Below are 16,935 nucleotides of genomic sequence, written 5' to 3' on the forward strand. Positions count from 1 at the left end.
ATATATACTTCCCTGCTCCCAAATCCACTCCTCCTCCATTTTTATTGATCCAGTATATCACTTCTTATGATATTACCATTTTAATAATATTAATTCTGCCTATCTATAAAGATGGAACATTTTTCTTCATATAATATCCTCTTCAATTTTTCCCACTATTTTATAATTTATTTTATTTTATTTTATATTATTTTTTATAACTTTTTTTATTGAGAAAAGGAGAAAAAAAAACAAGTTTACTCCTCCTCCCAGCCTCCAATTTCCCACCCCCTCCTCCCAACCTTCTCCCCCTCCTCCGACTCCTCTCCCCCTCCCTCTCCAGTCCAAAGAGCAATCAGGGTTCCCTGCCCTGTGGTAAGTCCTAGGTCCTCCCCCATCCGTCCATTTCTAGGAAGGTGAACATCCAAACTGGCTAGGCTCCCACAAAACCAGCACATTACGTAAGTTCAAAATCCCATGCCATTGTCCTTGGGTTCTCATCAGCCCTCATTGTTTGCCATGCTCAGAGAGTCCAGTTTTATCCCATGCTTTTTCGGTCACAGTCCAGCTGGCCTTGGTGAGCTCCCAATAGATCAGCTCCACTGTCTCAGTGGGTGGGTGCACCCCTCATGGTCCCGCCTTCTTTGCTCATGTTCTCCCTCCTTCTGCTCCTCATTGGGACCTTGGGAGCTCAGTCCAGTGCTCCAGTGTGGGTCTCTGTCTCCATCCATCACCAGATGAAGGTTCTATGATGATATGCAAGATATCTGTCAGTATTGCTATAGGATGGGGTCATTTCAGGTTCCCTATCCTCAGCTGCCCAAGGAACTAACTGGGGACCTTGGCTTGGGCATCTGGGAGCCACTCTAGGTTCAAGTCTCTTGCCAACCCTAAGGTGGCTCCCTTAACTAAGAATTGTGCTTCCGTGCTCCCCTATCCAACCTTCCTTTATCCCAATCCCCCTTTTTCCCCAAGTTCCCCCCATTCTCCCCTTCTCCCTTTTCTCTCCCCATCTCCCCTTGCCCCCATCCCACCCCACCCCCAAGATCTCAATTTTCTCCCCGGCAATTTTGTCTACTTCCCATAGCCAAGAGGACAACTATATGTTTTTCCTTTAGTTCACCTTCTTACTTAGCTTCTTTGGGATCACCAATTGTAGACTCTGTGACCCTTATTTATGGCTAGAAACCAATTAAGAGTGAGTACATCCCATGTTCATCTTTTTGGGTCTGGGTTACCTCACTCAGGATAGTGTTTTCTATTTCCATCCATATGCATGCAAAATTTGAGAAGTCATTGTTTTTTACCGCAGCGTAGTACTCTAATGTGTAGATATTCCACAGTTTCTTCATCCATTCTTCCATTGAAGGGCATCTAGGTTGTTTCCAGGTTCTGGCTATTACAAATAATACTGCTATGAACATAGTTGAACAAATGCTTTTGTCATATGATAGGGCATCTCTTGGGTATATTCCCAGGAGTGGTATTGCTGGGTCCAGGGGTAGGTTGATCCCGAATTTCCTGAGAAACCGAAACACAGACTTCCGCAGTGGTTGCACAAGATTGCATTCCCACCAGCAATGGATGAGGGTACCCCTTCCTCCACAGCCTCTCCAGCAAAGGCTATCATTGGAGTTTTTTATTTTAGCCATTCTGAGAGGTGTAAGATGATATCTCAAAGTTGTTTTGATTTGCATTTCCCTGATCGCTAAGGAGGTTGAGCATGACCTTAAGTGTCTTTTGGCCATTTGAACTTCCTCTGCTGAGAATTCTCTGTTCAGTTCAGTGCCTAATTTTTTAACTGGGTTAATTAGCATTTTAAAGTCTAGTTTCCTGAGTTCTCTATATATTTTGGAGATCAGACCTTTGTCTGTTGCGGGTTTGGTGAAGATCTTCTCCCAGTCAGTAGGTTGCCTTTTTGTCTTGGTGACAGTGTCCTTTGCTTTACAGAAGCTTCTCAGTTTTAGTAGGTCCCATTTATTCAATGTTTCCCTTAATGTCTGTGCTCTTGGGGTTACACATAGGAAGCGATCTCCTGTGCCCATCTCCTTTAGGGTATTTCCCACTTTCTCTTCTCTCAGGTTCAATGTGTTCTGACTGATAGTGAGGTCTTTAATCCATTTGGACTTGAGTTTTGTGCATGGTGATAGATATGGGTCTATTTTCATTCTTCTACAGGTTGACATCCAGTTGTGCGAGCACCATTTGTTGAAGATGCTTTCTTTCTTCCATTGTATACTTTTGGCTCCTTTATCAAAAATTAGGTGTTCATAGGTTTGTGGGTTAAGATTCGGGTCTTCGATACGATTCCATTGGTCGACTTCTCTGTTTTTATGCCAGTACCACACTGTTTTCATTACTGTAGCTCTGTAATAGAGTTTGAAGTCAGGGATGGTAATGCCTCCAGACAATCCTTTATTGTATAGGATTGTTTTGGCTATCCTGGGTTTTTTGTTTTTCCATATAAAGTTGATTATTGTCCTCTCAAGTTCTGTGAAGAATTTTGATGGCTCCCTGATGGGGATTGCATTGAATCTATAAATTGCCTTTGGTAGAATTGCCATTTTTACTATGTTGATCTTCCCAATCCAAGAGCAAGGGAGGTCCTTCCATTTTCTGGTATACTCCTCAGTTTCTTTCTTCAATGCCTTAAAGTTCTTGTCAAATAGATCTTTCACTTCCTTGGTTAGAGTTACCATAAGATATTTTATGCTGTTTGTGCCTATCATGAAAGGTGAAGCTTCTCTGATTTCCCTCTCTGTTTCCATATCCATCGTCTATAAGAGGGCGACTGATTTTTTGGAGTTGATCTTGTACTCTGCCACATTACTAAAGGTGTTTATCAGCTGTAAAAGTTCTTTGGTGGAGTTTTGGGGGTCACTTATGTACACTATCATATCATCTGCAAATAACGAAAGTTTAACTTCTTCCTTTCCAATTCGAATCCCCTTGATCCCTTTATGTTGTCTTATTGCTATTGCTAGAACTTCATGCACTATATTGAAGACGTATGGCGAGAGTGGACAGCCTTGTCGTGTTCCTGAGTTTAGTGGGATGGCTTTAAGTTTCTCTCCATTTAATTTGATGTTAGCTGTCGGCTTGCTATATATAGCTTTTATTATATTTAGGTATGACCCTTGTATCCCTAATCTCTCCAATACTTTTAACATAAAGGGATGTTGAATTTATCGAATGCTTTTTCAGCATCTAATGAAATGATCATATGTGTTTATTCTTTCAGTTTATTAATATGCTGGATTACATTGATAGATTTTCATATGTTGAACCAGCCCTGCATCCCTGGGATGAAGCCTACTTCATCATAATGGATAATTTCCCTAATGTGTTCTTGGATTCAGTTTGCCAGTATTTTGTTGAGGATTTTTGCATCGATGTTCATGAGTGAGATTGGTCGATAATTTTCTTTCTTGGTTGAGTCTTTGTGTGGTTTTGGTATCAGAGTGACTGTAGCTTCAAAAAAGGAATTAGGTAATGCCTCTTCTGTTTCTATATTGTGAAATACATTAAGGAGTATAGCTATTAGGTCTTCTTGGAAGTTCTGGTAGAATTCTGCATTGAAACCATCTGGTCCTGGGCTTTTTTTGGTAGGGAGGTTTTTGATAACAGGTTCTAATTCTTCACAACTAACAGGTCTATTTAGATTGTTCACCTGGTCCTGGTGTAACTTTGGTATATGGTATTTATCTAAAAAAGGGTCCATTTCCTTTACATTTTCTAGTTTTGTGGCATATAGGCTTTTGTAGTAAGATCTAATGATTCTCTGAATTTCCTCTGTGTCTGTGGTTATGTCCCCCTTTTCATTTCTGATCTTATTAATTTGCGTATTCTCTCTCTGCCGTTTGATTAGTTTTGATAGGGGTTTGTCAATCTTGTTGATTTTCTCCAGGAACCAGCTTTTTGTTTCATTGATCCTTTGTATTGTTTTCTGTGTTTCTATTTTGTTGAATTCAGCCCTCAGTTTGATTATTTCCAGTCTTCTACTCCTCCTAGGTGAGTCTGCTTCTTTTTTTTCTAGAGCTTTCAGGTGGGCTGTTAAGTCTCCAATGTGAGCTTTCTCTGTTTTCTTTAAGTGGGCACTTAGTGCTATGAACTTTCCTCTTAGGACTGCTTTCATGGTGTCCCATAAGTTTAAGTATGTTGTTTCTTTATTTTCATTGAATTCCAGGAAGACTTTAATTTCTTTCTTAATTTCTTCCTTAATCCAGGTATGGTTCAGTAGTTGACTGTTCAGTTTCCATGAATTTGTAGGCTTTCTGGGGGTAGGATTGTTGTTGAATTCTAACTTTAATCCATGGTGATCTGATAACACACAGGTGGTTACTAATATTTTCTTGTAACTGTGGATGTTTGCTTTGTTACCGACTATGTGGTCGATTTTTGAGAAGGGTCCATGAGCTGCAGCGAAGAATGTATATTCTTTCCTATTTGGGTGGAATGTTCTATAGATGTCTGTTAAGTCCATTTGATTCATTACCTCCATTAATTCTCTTATTTCTCTGTTAGGTTTCTGTCTGATTGACCTGTCCATTGGTGAGAGAGGAATGTTGAAGTCTCCTACTATTAGTGTGTGCGGTTTGATGGCTGCTTTGTGTTTTAGCAATGTTTTTTTTATGTACGTCGGTGCTTTTATATTAGGGGCATAGATGTTCAGGATTGAGACTTCATCCTGCTGAACTGTTCCTGTTATGGGTATAAAATGCCCCTCTCTATCTCTTCTGATTGATTTAAGTTTGAAGTCAACTTTGTTAGAGATTAGTATGGCCACACCTGCTTGTTTCTTAGGTCCATTTGCTTGATAAGCCTTTTCCCAGCCCTTTACTCTGAGTAGGTGCCTGTCTTTGTGGTTGAGGTGTGTTTCTTGTAAACAGCAGAATGTTGGATCCTGTTTTCATATCCAATCTCTTAGCCTGTGCCTTTTAATAGGTGAGTTGAGTCCACTGACATTAAGTGATATTAATGACCAGTGTTTGTTAACTCCGGTCATTTTTTCAGTCGTAGAGTTTGTGTGTTTCCCTTCTTTGAGTTTTGTTGGTGATGGGTCTCTAGATGTCTGACTTATTGTGGTCATTGCTGGACTCCTTGGTTAGTGATTTTCCTTCTATTACTTTCTTTAAGGATGGATTTGTGGGTACGTATTGTTTAAATTTGTTTTTGTCCTGGAAAATTTTATTTTCTCCATTTATAGTGAACGAAAGCTTGGCTGGGTATAGTAATCTGGGCTTGCATCCATGGTCTCTCAGTTTCTGCAGTACATCTATCCAGGACCTTCTGGCTTTCATGGTTTCCATGGAGAAGTCAGGTGTAAGTCTGATAGGTTTACCTGTATAAGTAATTTGGCCTTTTTCCTTTGCAGCTCTTAATATTCTTTCCTTATTCTGTATGCTTTGTGTTTTGATAATTATATGGCGAGGGTATGTTTTTTTTTTTTGGTCCAGCCTATTTGGTGTTCTGTATGCTTCTTGCACCTTCATAGGTATATCTTTCTTTAGGTTTGGAAAGTTTTCTTCTATAATTTTATTAAATATATTTTCTGGACCATTGAGCTGCACTTCTTCTCCTTCTTCTACTCCTATTATTCTTAGGTTTCCTCTTTTTATTGTGTCCCATATTTCCTGAATATTTTGTGATGAGACTTTGTTGGACTTGCTGTTTTCTTTGATCAGTGTGTTTATTTTCTCTATGGTATCTTCAGAATCTGAGATTCTTTCTTGTAACTCTTGTATTCTGTTGGTTATGCTTGTTTCTGTAGACTCTGTTTGTTTACTTAAATTTTCCATGTCCAGCCGGCCCTCTGTTTGTGTTTTATTCTTTGCCTCCAGTTCATTTTTCAAGTCTTGAACTGTTTCCATTATTTGTTTGATTGTTTTTCCTTGGTTTTCTAGGGTATCATTCACTGATTTATTCAATTCTTCAAACTTTCTGTTATATTTCTCATCCGTTTCTATAAGGGCGTTTTTTACATGCTGTTTAAGGGCATCAATCACTTTCATGAAGTCAATCTTTTCTAATCTTAATCTTCTTGATGAAGGTGTTCATGTCCTCCCGTTGTGTGGTCGCTGGTTTCTGGTGGCTTCATGTTGCTTTTCAGCTTGTTGGGCGAATTCTTGCCTTGGCGTCTGCCCATTTCTTCCAAATGCTCCCTTATGATTCTTCTTTTACCGGATCAGGTCTCCTTGTCTACCCAACGCTGGCTCTCCCCAACGTTGGCTCTCCCCAATGCTGTTTCTCCTGGCTCCGAGAGATCAGGCCTCGGCAGTGGGGCCGAAGTGGGGAGGGTTCTGGATGGGAGCTGGGTGGGCTAGGAAGAAAGAGGCGGTATGCAGGGAGTGGAGGCCCTGCAGAGAGCCCAAGAAGGATAGGGGGCCAAGGAACCTCTGAGCTCCCCTTCCCAGGCTGGTGCCATGGGGCCAGAAACTCACCCCAACACTGGCTCTCCTGGTGCCGAGAGATCAGGCCTCCATGCTGGTGGGCAGGTAGCAAACAAAGCGCCTACCCTGCTTGGTGCAGGCAGGCCATAGATACAAAGGGACTCCCGCCCGCTTGGGTGCCCCGAGGTTTCGGACCCAGTGCCCAGACATTCTGGGCTGGGTGATGTTATGTGGTTGATATTCTAGAAGTATAAGTTTTCACAAGGCTTTGTGAAGTGTAAAAACCTAAGAAATTAGTCACTATCAGAAAAGTTTTAAACAAAATGCTTTTTAGAGTTTCCATAGAATCAAAAGTATAACTACTAGCATTAAAACATGGAAAAATACAACTATATCAATAGAGTAGATATACACGAAAGAGAGAAATTAAGCGTATCGTCTTTATACAGAAAAAAGATGTTTTTTTCAATAATGTATAAGAAGTGAGCTGACTCCCAAAATGTACCCTCTGACTTCCACATGCATTGTGTGGTGCATAGGTACACATGCACACAAGCACAAACACATAAAAAATAGACAGACACTCTTGACCACTAAGCCATCTCTCCAATCCCAGCACTCAGCAGGCAGAGGCAGGCAGATCTCTGGGAGTTCTAGGCCAGCCTGGTCTACAAGAGCTAGTTCCGGGACAGGCACCAAAGCTACAGAGAAACCCTGCCTCGAAAAACCAAAAAAAAAAAAAAATAGACAAACAAACAGACAGACAGACACACAGATAGATAGATAGATGATAGATAGATAGATAGATAGATAGGCAGGCAGACAGACAGATAGATTAGATAAAAATAGGTGTGATCAAAAATAAAATTAAATTTTAAGGGAATATATTGCTTTCATGAAACTCATTTTAGTCAGGTGTATATGTGCATAATCACAAAACTCAGAAAGCAGAAGCCAGAGGATAAGGATTTCAAAGTCAGTTTTAGCTTCACAGTAAGTTAGAGGCCAGCCTGCTAATTTCTGATTCTGTAATTTGGATTCTCATTTTCTTTCCTTTGTTTAGTTGGGCTAAGAGACTGTCAGTTTTATTTATTTTCTCAAAGAAACAGCTCTTTTATGCATAGACTTTTTCATTTTGTTTTCCTTGTTTCTATTTTATTAATTTTGTTCTGATTTTTATTATAACTGTGCTGTTGGGCAGGTTTGGATATGGTTTATTCTTATTTTTCCAACTTATTGAGTTAGATCATAAAGTCACTAATTTATACTTTTTCTAATTTTTTAATATAGCTTTCAGAGCAATAAATTTCCCTCATACAACTGATTTTACTGTATCACAGTGATTCTGTTGTATTCTGCATTCATTTTCATTCAGCTTCAGGAAATATTCTTTTTAATTCTTCATGTCTTCTTTGACCAGTCCATCATTCAGCAATGCATTGTTTAATTTCCATGAGTGTGATAGTTAATGTTGGTTGTGAACTTGACTACATGTGACAACAATTAAACATAAGTAGCTGGGCACAGTTGTGAACCAGAAATTAATATCACAACTTTGGAGAAAATACAGAAAGTAATTCTAATGTCAAGGACTTGAAAGATGCAGAGGTAGGTGTTCCCTCTTCATCTTCCTTTAGATCCCTGTCATGGTTCTGTTGCAGTGAAAAGACACCATCATTAAAGAAACTCATAAAATAAAGCATTTAACATACAGCTTTCTTACAGTTCAAGAAGCTTAGTCCATTATAATCATGGTGGGGAAGATGTCACTAGAGCAGTAAATGAGGACTACATCCTGATCCACAAGCAGAGAGAGAGAAATGGAGACAGAGACAGAAAGAGAGAGTTATAGGAAACAGAGACTGGCAAGGGCTTGTGAAACATCAAAGCCATGCCTAGTGATATACTCCTCCAACAGTGCTATGCTTACTCCAACCAGGCCACATCTCCTAATCCTTATAAGCTTTTTAAAGTGTTTCACTACCTGGTGACAAAAGTTCAAATGTATGAGCTTATGAGGGTCATTTTTATTCAATTGACCCAGACACTAGGAATTATGCCTACAGCAGGCTCATTTATTCAGCAATAAGGAGAGCTTTTTATATCCTCCTTCTAGTGCCCAAGCTGCCTTTGACATTTTATGGTTATCCCTCGTTGACTAGGCAGTGTCAGGATGTCTGACTGTGCCTGTTGCTAGGCCCTTAGGCAAGCTACAGGTTGGCTCATCTCTAGGAGTGGCAGGTCTTCTCCTCCTACAACCACAGTCCCCTATCTTGTCTGTGCATATGGATCATGGAGAATGACAGTTGACTATCAAAGACTTAATTAAGTATATTAATATTTATTAGTATATTAAATAGTAGATATTGTGTACTTACTTGAGCAGATTAACACATCTCCTGCTGCACAACATGCAGTTATTGATATAGCATTGCCTTTTTCTCAGTACTTGTCCAAAAGAACTACCAAAAACAATTTGCTTTCTGTTGGCAAGACCAGCAGTATACCTTTACAGTTTTACTTCAAGGGTATACTAACTTTCCATCCTGGTCATAACTCATTTCACAGTGGTCTTGATCATCTGTCTCTTCCACAAAATATAATACTGGTACTACCGCCCTCCCGGTTGCCCTCCCAATTCGGATTCGGTTTTTCAAATGAAGAACATATTTCTTCAGATATTATTTGAGCCTTAATCCAAAACCCCAAATATCTCCGTTGTGATTTGCTATAGTTGTCTACCAAAGGCTCCAAACAGTATCCGTATTTGTTGCTGATGCCACAAGTACAATTCGGTCTGTTGGATAAATGGTCCAAATGGTAATGCACCCTGCAAATCAGTCTGTACTTTCTGAAGAGTTTTCTCTTGCTCCAAGGCCTACTCACAACAATCAGTATCTAGGTCAATTAGTATATGTACTAGAGTAATATGCCTGAGGAATGTGCTGCCTTCAGAACCCAAAGCAGCTGCTTAATATTATGCTGCTTTCTGGGTGGTGGAAGTGGCAGGTGCAATAACTTATCCTTTACTTAAGAAGGAATATCTCTACATAATCCATACTCTGGACTCCTAAAAGTTTCATGGAGATAGTAGGCTTTTGGATTTTGGTGGTATCTATCTCCCATCCTCTGTTGCAATATGTTTTGTCAACATCTATAAAGTAGTTCCTGTCTTCTGTTTATTTTGTCCAATCAGCATAATGTCATCAATGTGGTGGACCAGTATTATTTTTTTTGTCTTAAACTTTTTATTATACAAATCTTTTGCTTATTCAGCTAGTTATTCCAAGATATTTTTGAGGCTCCTGTGAAAGGTACTATTTCCTAATTTCTTTTTTTTTATTGAGAAAAGGAAAAAAAGTTTCTGCCTCCTCCCTGCCTCCCATTTCCCTCCCCCTCCTCCCACCCTTCTTCCCCTCCCCCCACTCCTCTCCCCCTCCCTCTCCAGTCCAAAGAGCAGTCAAGGTTCCCTACCCTGTGGAAAGTCCAAGGTCCATGTCTAGGAAGGTGAACATCCAAACTGGCTAGGCTCCCACAAAGCCAGAATATGAAGTAGGATCAAAACCCCGTGCCATTGTCCTTGGCTTCTCATCATCCCTCATTGTTCACCATGTTCAGAGAGTCCGGTTTTATCCCATGCTTTATCAGTCACAGTCCAGCTGGCCTTGGTGAGCTCCCAATAGATCAGCCCCACTGTCTCAGTGGGTGGGTGCACCCCTCGTGGTCCCAACTTCTTTGCTCATGTTCTCCCTCCTTCTGCTCCTCATTGGGACCTTGGGAGCTCAGTCCAGTGCTTCAGCGTGGGTCTCTGTCTCTATCTCCATCCATCACCAGATGAAGGTTCTATGGTGATATGCAAGATATTCATCAGTATTGCTATAGGATAGGGTCATTTCAGGTCCCCTACCCTCAGCTGCCCAAGGAACTAACTGGGGACATAGCCTTGGGCTCCTGGGAGCCACTCTAGGTTCAAGTCTCTTGCCAACCCTAAGGTGGCTCCCTTAACTAAGAATTGTGCTTCCGTGCTCCCCTATCCAACCTTCCTTTATCCCAATCATCCTGTTTCCCCAAGTTTCCCCCATCCTCCCCTTCTCCCCTTTCTCTCCTCATCTCCCCTTACCCCCATCCCACCCCGCCCCCAAGATCCCAATTTTCTCCCCGGCAATTTTGTCTACTTCCCATAGCCAAGAGGATAACTATATGTTTTTCCTTGGGTTCACCTTCTTATTTAGCTTCTTTAGGTTCACCAATTGTAGACTCCGTGACCCTTATTTATAGCTAGAAACCAATTATGAGTGAGTACATCCCATGTTCATCTTTTTGGGTCTGGGTTACCTCACTCAGAATAGTGTTTTCTATTTCCATCCATTTGCATGCAAAATTCGAGAAGTCATTATTTTTTACCGCAGCGTAGTACTCTAATGTGTAGATATTCCACACTTTCTTCATCCATTCTTCCGTTGAAGGGCATCTAGGTTGTTACCAGGTTCTGGCTATTACAAATAATACTGCTATGAACATAGTTGAACAAATGCTTTTGTCATATGATAGGGCATCTCTTGGGTATATTCCCAAGAGTGGTATTGCTGGGTCCAGGGGTAGGTTGATCCCGAATTTCCCGAGAAACCGCCACACTGATTTCCAACGTGGTTGCACAAGATTGCATTCCCACCAGCAATGGATGAGGGTACCCCTTCCTCCACAGCCTCTCCAGCATAGGTTACCATTGGTGTTTTTGATTTTAGCCATTCTGAGAGGTGTAAGATGCTATCTCAAAGTTGTTTTGATTTGCATTTCCCTGACAGCTAAGGAAGTTGAACATGACCTTAAGTATCTTTTGGCCATTTGAACTTTTTCTGTTGAGTTTTCTCTGTTCAGTTCAGTACCCCATTTTTTAATTGGGTTATTTAGAGTTTTAATATCTAGTTTCTTGACTTCTTTATATATTTTGGAGATCAGACCTTTGTCTGATGTGGGGTTGGTGAAGATCTTCTTCCATTCAGTAGTTTGCCTTTTTGTTTTAGTAACAGTTTTCTTTGCTTTACAGAAGCTTCTCAGTTTAAGGGGGTCCCATTTATTCATTGTTGCTCTTATTGTCTGTGCTACTGAGGACTATTGATACTATTAATTCTTTCCTTTATTTGTATTTTGTATAGCACTTTTGGATTCTATGTGAGCTAGTCATCAGGGAGAAAGCCTCCTGGTCAATTACAGATGGTTCCCACAAGACATATGTCCAAAATATGTGATGCCTTCAGCAATAGGGATTTATCATTGAATTTTATACCAGAACTTATGACTTCTACTTAATTATAACTAGAGTCCATTGATCACTTTTACATTTATCTCACTTACTACTATTCAATCATTGAATAATCATGAAGTAAGTGATGACAAGACTCTTTACCCAGTTGATACAATAGTGTTTACTAAGCTATCATCTATGTACTTTCTGTAATACTACACTCAATGGAAAAAAGAGAAGAGACAAACATGCACTTGCCTCCTCTTGAAATCTGTCTTTAGTATTTTTGAGCCTGTTCTATAAAGATGAAAGAATAGATTAAGTCACTATATATTTTGGCATATTTTTTCTCATTTGTGGATTCTAGATATACAACACATATATTAAAAAAGAAGGAAGAATAAAATAAATATGGAGACATAAGAGAGAAAGCATAAGGGAGTCAAAAGGGGGATTTGATATGCAAATAAGGTCAAAGTATATAACAAACTTAAATTTTCTTTAAGAAATTTATTACTAAATGCAACAAATATACACAAACAGACAAAAGTGAAAAAGAAACTAGGAGGTCTATTTTAGGACTTGTAAAGTGTGGTGATGAGAATAAAATATGGAATTAAAAATGTGAATGTGTTTGTTAAATATCTATACTATTGAATCTATTTTTCTCTAAAAGGCATATCTTCTACCAATTCTGATTCACTTTCCTTCTTCTACAGCAATTACTTTATAAAGAGCCATATAGGAAGTCAAGGTTATTAGATATTTGAAAAGGTGACATGTTGAGGAAAGGCCACCCTGACACATTGTATGAGTGCAGGACTCTTAACTAGGTTCAATCTGTGGAGCTGTGAGGAAAGTTTAGGACTGAAAAGGTTACCCAGGAATAAGTTACCTGCCTACACACTCATTGTCTAGCTTCAGAGACTTATTTTTCAGATGATCTATCTACTTTGAACATTTTCTTTAAAAGTACCTTTCCGCCACACCCTTAAACATTTTTTTCATATTTTTTTGAAATTTAATGCTTAAATTTGTTTTTAATGTGTTTTATATAAATTATAGATATAAAATCATCATTTATTCCTAGTTAAAAATTTAAACAACTCATATCAGATAAAATTTAAAACATTTCCACTAATATCTTCAAATATGTGAACAAAGACAAAATACACAAACCAGACATAAAACTTCTTAACTGTGTTTACTTGTAATTGAAACTGTAGGAAGACTGACCTGTCAGACACAATCTACTTATTTTACCCTTTCCATACAGTTATGGAATACATTTAAATATAAGATAAAGTTGCAAACTATAATACTTGCTTAGAAAAACACAGATACATGATTGTAACAAAAATTCTATAAATGAACCCAGACTGAATAATTGGCACATATTTAATACTTGAGAAATTCACACCTTTTTCTAATATAGAACTAAGTCATGCAAGTTCAAGTAGGAGCATTCATCTCAAATTCAGCTCCTGCACTTTGTACTTTTTTAACAGATTAACAAAAATATCAACATTATAGTTCACTATTTATCACTGCTAGATATATTACACATATCTTTTAATTAATTTCAACATCAGTAGTGTTAAGATTGCTACAAATCTATAGATGAAGAAACTGAGTTGCAGAAGTAGAACAAAGTTCTTGGATTGCAATTCTGACTTACAATAGACTGATATTATCTAATTATGGGATAGACATATCCCAAGGACAAAGAACTGGATAAAGTAGATGAATTGGCCTCCAGGACCCAACAAGGGCTGGAAACACAAGAGGTGCTTAACAATTAATTATTGAACTATACACTGGTACATCAGAGCTACAATTTATAGTTTAAAATAAAGATAATTTTATAGAAATCAGGCAAAAGTATCTTTCCATACAAAACTTTTTATGTATTTTTTTAACCTGAGGCAATAAGGAGTTTATAATTTGCTTAAAAGAACTAGTTCTCAAATTAAATGTGTACTTTGACATCTACTTTTAATGCTACCTTTCTTTATAGAGTGCTACACACTATTCAACTTCAAGATGCTAACATTTTGTCTTTGAAGTTGCTTTCATGTAAGCATGTTACACTTTGAAAGGAAAGAGATTTTGATTTTACATAATTCTAACATTCTAGGCCTCTGGTGATGGTTTGCTCACGTAACTCCTAAGTCATAACCATTAAGTCAGGAGAGACGATCTCATTGTAAGTCAGAATACTCAGCATTCTAACTGAGCTTAACCACACATGTCAGCATACAAATGGGAGTGGAAACATTTCTATCACATGTTTGAACAGACCACAGTTTTTAAAAATTACAAACAGCACAAGATCAGAGCATGAAGTGCGGCTTTGCTAGTGTTTTTCCCAGAATGAAGCTGCTGTTCAGAAGCACAATGATCAAAATTAGGACACAGTTGAGGTAGTTTAAGGAAAATGGAAATGGCATGTCTAATTTTTATGAAATATTATCATAAAATTTTAATCTAGGGCTGGAGAGATTACTCAAAGGTTAAGGGCTCTGACTGTTCTTTCAGAGGACCCAGGTTCAATTCCCAGTATCCACATAGCAGCTCACAACTCTCTGTAACTCCAAGATCTGACACTCTCACACAGACAGACAGACATGCAGATGGAACACCAGTGTACATAAAATAAAAATAAATTATAAAAAGTTTTAATCTACTTTTCATAATTCTCATATTAAATATAAAAAGGAATAAAGTGGTAAATTGTATCTTCCAAAATCTGTTTCAGTAATCCTTGTTGGTTTCCATCAATCTTCTTTGCTTCTTAACATGATTGATAAAAATTATTAAAAAGAAAAAAAATAAAAAATTTCTATGCCTTTGGTTCTTTAGCAGTTTGGAAAATGGATTGTCTATTTTATTTCCAAAGATCATGTTAGAAAAAAATCTACTTGATATTATTAGTAGAAAACCAAATTAGGTAGAAATGAATTCTATTTTTTTTAAATTATTTCATCTTTTCTTCTCACTAACCATGTAATATTGAAAACAACATGTAAGCTTACTAAAATGGTAATAATAGCTTGAACTATTTTATTTTTAAAACTTTAAGTGTATTCATGAATTCAACAGACAACAGTATACTCACACAATAAAGTTTAATATCAACTTTATATATCTGTTATATGTATCATTTAGAGCTAATTTTTTACAAGCCAGTCTATTTAAGTGGTCTACTCTCTACGATTTAAATAACACAGATTCAATTTATTATTCAATCATCTGATAGCAGTAATCTGTGCACTAAGCATCTTTATTGTTAAAGTTTTAATCTGTTTTGTTCAAAATTGTCTTAGTTTTCAATTTGACTCTCTGCTTAAAATTGTTTAGCATTATTTAAAAGAATTATTTCACAATATAAGATTTCCCACTAAAATTTTCTAACATTATGAATAAAGCTTCCAATGCTCCAAATTCCTAATTAAAGTTTGAAATTAATTTTATAATTAAGTTTGAAATTAGATACAAACCATAAAATATCACAAGACAAAGAGGACTACTCTGGATTAGAAAACATTCCATATTAAGCTTCTTGCAGAGTATTAATCTTCATATGTATGTGTATAGATTTTTATGGATACATTAAAATGAATCTATTTTAAAAATTCTGGCAACATAACTTTCCTATGAAGTCACATTATAGACTTTAACACATCATCAAGTTGATCCATGATCACAAAAAGCTAGCAAACAGCACTGACTTCGAAGCAAGCTGTTGCATGTCTCCCAACCCCAACTTCTTACTATCATGAACTTAGTTAAAATGATTTGAAAATTAAATTTGAAGATTATAACTTAATTATCTGCTATTCTGTTGGAGAACCTGGCCTCACTTTAGGATCTCTGCAGGCCTCTTACTGTATAACGTGGAGTTGTTTTCCCAATGGGGAAATAATGGTTACTTATTTTTTTCTTCACTGCTGTCCTCACTTCCTGGTTTCTTAAAGTATAGATAAGTGGATTCAAGAAAGGGGTGAAGATGGTATAGAAAACAGAGAGAATTTTATCCACCAAAAAGTTTGTGAAGGGCCACACATAAATAAAAATGCAAGGTACAAAGAACATTAGCACAACTATGAAATGTGAAGTGCAGGTGGAAAGAGCCTTAGATGATCCAATTGAGGAGTGGTCTCTGATAGTTACAAGCACCACAATATAAGAGATGAGCAAAAGCAGAAAACTTATAAGAGCAATAACACCACTGGATGAGACCATGAAGATACCAAGAACATATGTATCTATACAAGCCAGCTGGATTACCAAAGGAAGATCACAGAAGAAACTGTCTACTACATTAGGACCACAGAAGGGTAAATACAGAACAAAAATTAATTGGCTCATTGTATGTAAGAAGCCTACCATCCAAGAAGTTACTACGAGCCCCAAACACATTTTTTGGCTCATAAGTGTTGAATAGTAAAGAGGCTTACATATGGCAACATACCTGTCAAAAGACATGGAAATCAGCAGCACAATTTCAGTTCCAGTGAAAAGATGCAAAAGAAAGATTTGAGAAATGCATCCCTCAAAAGAAATTGTCTTGTGGTGAGCAAAGAAGTCCATGATCATCTTTGGTGTGGCAAAGGAGGAGAGGCATATGTCAATCAGAGAGAGGTTGCTGAGCAGGAAGAACATGGGGGAATGGAGTTGTGAAGTGGAGAAGACAGTGAACAGAATGAGGCAGTTCCCGAGCATTGTAACTAAATAGAAAATGGAAAATGTCACAAAGAAGAATATCTGAAGCTTGGGAGAATCAGTGAGTCCAAGTAGCACAAATTCCAGTACTCTGGAAGAGTTAAGCCTCTCCATCTATCCGTAGACTCTGCTCTGTAGTCATAAAAGACACAAAATTACAGTGTGGGGTACATATAATATGAAGAACTTGTGATATTACTTAGTAATTATCTAGATCACTGGTTACATAGAGTCTATCTGAAAACGCTCTTATCTGCGAGATGTTTTTCTTTGGGGACCACTTAAACAACTGATGCTTGATAACGCTTGAGAAGCACAGCTTCTTAAATTTGTCCAGCAGGCAAACATGGCACATATCAGCTGAGCATATAGCCTCTACAACACATCTGTCTAACTGCACCTTTGCTTTAGGATGCACATTTGTAGAAAGATATGTTAAGTTTGTTTGACTTGCTAAATAAAACATATAGAAAATAAATCTGAGCTCTCAAAGTTTTTTCTTATGCAGAAGTGGAATTATTTTGAATCAACCATTTTGGCAGTGTGTTTAATTAAAAACTTAAAGAATATGATGATTTAAAAAATTCACTAGATACC

At 37.8% G+C, this 16,935-nt stretch overlaps 1 protein-coding gene across 1 annotated transcript; it reads right to left on the minus strand.

Annotated features, from left to right (window-relative positions):
* Positions 1–15,477: 15,477 nt before the first annotated feature.
* LOC121438696 (olfactory receptor 4K2-like) lies at positions 15,478–16,452 on the minus strand. Its single transcript, XM_041639077.1, has one exon. It carries the CDS (start codon positions 16,450–16,452, stop codon positions 15,478–15,480), a length of 975 nt encoding a protein of 324 aa, XP_041495011.1.
* Between the last annotated feature and the right edge of the window lie 483 nt (positions 16,453–16,935).

The sequence above is a fragment of the Microtus oregoni genome, unplaced genomic scaffold, assembly GCF_018167655.1.
Source record: "Microtus oregoni isolate MIOR12 unplaced genomic scaffold, Mior012 000056F_ref0000123, whole genome shotgun sequence".
In the NCBI taxonomy this organism is placed as follows: Eukaryota; Metazoa; Chordata; class Mammalia; order Rodentia; family Cricetidae; genus Microtus; species Microtus oregoni.

What these genes read in the sequence shown, in the direction of transcription:
- LOC121438696 (XM_041639077.1), bottom strand. Translation starts at nt 16,452, where the DNA reads ATGGAGAGGCTTAACTCTTCCAGAGTACTGGAATTTGTGCTACTTGGA.